The 3,546-nt window shown below is 36.0% G+C and overlaps 1 protein-coding gene across 1 annotated transcript; it reads right to left on the bottom strand.

Moving 5' to 3' along the window:
* Positions 1–580: 580 nt before the first annotated feature.
* On the bottom strand, positions 581–1,931 carry ATOH7 (atonal bHLH transcription factor 7; the record flags this gene model as incomplete). Its single annotated transcript, XM_080621539.1, has 1 exon — positions 581–1,931. The coding sequence occupies one exon, from the start codon at positions 1,929–1,931 to the stop codon at positions 1,476–1,478; it is 456 nt and encodes a 151-aa protein (XP_080477665.1). The 3' UTR covers positions 581–1,475.
* Positions 1,932–3,546: the final 1,615 nt, after the last annotated feature.

The following is a 3,546-nucleotide window of genomic DNA, read 5'->3' as shown; positions in this document are numbered from 1 at the left end:
AAACATGAGACATGGCAGCAGCCAGCAGGGAACCTGCCAGGCTTCCCTGCTGGAAACCCACCAACAGACAGCTGTTCTGGGACAGCAGCTCTTTTTCTCCTTCTCCCTCATGTCTAACACTAGCAAAGGCTTGTTTCTGGGAACTCCACACAGCAACAACAGCAAAAATACCTTTCAGCCTCATAGTCTGCCACCATCACACCAGCCATTGGCAGCAGAACTTTTGCAGACTCTACATCATGCTGCAAACACATCTGCTTCTTCAGCTAACTTGCGTCTATTCAGTTTTTGATCTTCCCAACCCCCTTTCCTCTTCTGCCTTTTCTACCCAGATCCCTCTATACTCTACAAGTGAAAGAAGCAAACAAACAAAAGGCTATTCAGGACATCACCAGTGCTGAAATGTACTCAACTGCTTTGCAAGAATGCTCTATAACATTTTACCAAACTTTTCTCTTTAAAGACTGTTTTTCAGAGGGTACATAAAACACACTAACTGGGAAGCAAGCATCATTTCCCAGTTGATCCTTCTGCACTACCTAGTCGATCCTTTAATAAACTAAAAGGACTGTGACAGAAGTAGTAAAACATTTGTGGTAGGAAATCCACCAGTAATTCCTTAGAGCAGGAATTTCAGGCAGTTGGTGAGGACATAGCATAGAAAACACTTTATTTATGATTTACAAACTCTGTTATCATTACTAGATAACATAAAATTAGAAAATAAAATCCAAACATTTAAAGTCTACAAAAGTCTAGAGGTTTAGGTTATTTTCACATGAGCATTCTCATTTATGGTATATAATAACATGGGCTTTTACAACCATTGAAAACAAAACATCCCTTCTATGACTTGCAAATAGCTCTTTTTTGAGCATACAAGAGACACCATTAATTGGATTAAAGCAAATCTACACAAACTTGGAACCCATATGTCAAACTTACAAAGTTTAAGAAGGTTAGTTCTCAGAGGATTAGAACCCCAATACATTATCAAACTTTTTCCATGGGAGCTATTTATGTGAAAACAAAACAAAGAATAACTTTAAACCTGACAGTAAAATAAAAACATATAATGAAGTTAATTTCTGATGTTATTCCATTCCATTACACCATGGGCCAATCCAGCCCATAATTCGTAAAAAATACTGTCAATGATTCACCACAGTAAAAAAAAAAAAATCCACCAAAACCTTACTAAATATAAGAATTAAATGAACTAGATGAACTACAAAACAACCATCAACAAAATTTCAAATTAAAAGTATGCTTTCCACCAGGATTAAATAAATTCAATCTTCTTAAATGCATTTTGATTTAAAGTTCTCAAAGCAAATTTATTGTCAAATTAGTATAAGATGCAAACAAGAATAAGCTATTATAATGCCAGTATTACCTTATTCAAGCAGATTAACTCTTGCTAATTATTAAATTACACATCTGGCCTGCTGTATATTCTTAGTTCAAAAAAAGTTTTAATTAGCTATTTGAAAGTGTTCAGGGTGATAACCGAATATTCGCTGTGCATATGGATCACTGTCCGTTGCCATTTTTGGTCCCGTGTAATGGTGGTAACTCTCTGGATGAAAGTGTTCACAGTGAAGGCTAATCCATTCTCTTTCAGTACTGTATCGTTCTGCTTCAGCAAGGATTCTAGTGAGAGCCATGATATAACTCAAAGCCATCTGAAGAGTCTCATACTTGGACAGCTTCTTATCTTGACCCCACTGTGGAACCACCTTTCTCAAACGATCAAAGGCTGTGTTCAGCCCTTGCATCCGTCTTCTCTCCCTGGCATTGGCAGCCAGTCTTCTCTTTGCAGCACTTTCCATCCTTTCTGAACTGCACTTCACAACACAGCCTGGTCCACTTCTGCACTGGATGTCTGACTCTATGCCTGAATCCAAATGACTGGTTTTACAGGTTTTCATATTTGATGCAGCGTCAGTTTCACAGACACAAAGATTACAATTAAAAAATTTATTAAAAAATTTTTAAAAATTGGGTATCTAAAAAGTAGTCGGGAAAGCACTCATGTGAGTAGCCTGCATACCTCTTGAATCTGTTTCCAAATGTCAATGATAGGATATTTTTCTTAGCATCTAGTAATAAAAAAGAGAAATAAAAGGTCTTCTGGTTCTTCTGAAAATGTCTGAAAATTTCTTCTTATTGTTTAAATAAAGAATAAAGAGTTTTTAATGTCTTATGCTTTCATTCTTTTCATTTCTTTGAACTCAGAGATAGAAAACAATGAAATCTCCATTCTCAAAATGTATGTTACTGAAGAAAATTGTCCATTTAATCCAAAAAGGGTCTTAACAGATTAAAGACATTTCAATTCCAAATGACCATTTCAAATGAAAGAAGTTCTGATTCAATTTAGAAGAGTATTTTGAAATGATGAACTGTTGCAATCTGAAGACGTAACTTCGTAACAGAAATCTCTCCTTTCTTGACTCCTGCTGGCAAGCAATGATTGTCTCTTACAGACAAGATGAGGCTTTATAGAAACTGCAAAAGCTAAACAGGTGGTAGCAGGTGGGCGGGCGGCACTCTGCTTCCATCCCAGTACCTTCCCACCCTGGGAACTACAGGGGGAAAAAAAACCCAAACCAGTAAAATCCGAACATTACAGCCTTCAGCTGTTGAGAAGTCTTCCAAAGCCAGTCTGTCCAGCCCTAACAACTTGCCATCTGGAGTAGTGTCTGGCTGGCCCCACAAGACCCTGGGCAGTTAAGCAAAAGATCCTTTCAATGGATAATCTGTTGCAAGCCAGGGAAAAAAGAAAAATCTCTGTGCATTGTAGTATTTATATTTTAAAATGTGAAAATTCTACTTAGACAGTATTAAGGGTAGAAGAAATAGCTATTCTAATGAAACAGAAGAGAATTACCTTAACGGTATATGGCCAAGAATACTACGGAGATACATTATACAGTACCAAAGTAAGCAGACTCTATTTATCAGAAACACTTCAGAACCCTTCAGGATTTTAACATTGTATAAAGTATGCAACACTACAGAGAGTCTAGTATCTTGAGGAAAATGGGCATTATGTATTTGCCTGTCAGCAAATCTAATGTCATGAAAATAATTAAAATATATTTAAACAGTTAAGATGTAGTTATGAATTTATGTAATAATGACTGTAAAAATATTTAGATAGGTCATGATACAGACATACACAGAAATATGTAATTACACAAATTATATGAAAACTGTCCTGTTTAATACACCATATTAAAGTACGTAGGTGTATTTTATGGGGGGGGGGGGGGGAAGTGTCCTTTTAGTAATATCCCTAAATAAGCAAATGGAATAAAAGAGCATGTGAAGAAATCTGTTTGCTGGTAGTAAGGGATCATTTCTGCTACCAGTTGTAATGATAGAGAAGCCACCATACATACACTCACAACCCATAATCAAAACATATTTCTTTTACAGTATTCATATTATTAAAACGATTATCTACATAAACCTACAAGGAAACATCATTTATTATATACACAAGAGGTAAAAAAAAACCAACCCTGCCATGCAATGATT

Source organism: Psittacula echo (genome assembly GCF_963264785.1).
Source record: "Psittacula echo genome assembly, chromosome: 6".
NCBI classification, from domain to species: Eukaryota; Metazoa; Chordata; class Aves; order Psittaciformes; family Psittacidae; genus Psittacula; species Psittacula echo.
Note: the sequence above shows the minus strand (reverse complement) of the source record. Positions and strands in the feature narration are given on the sequence as shown.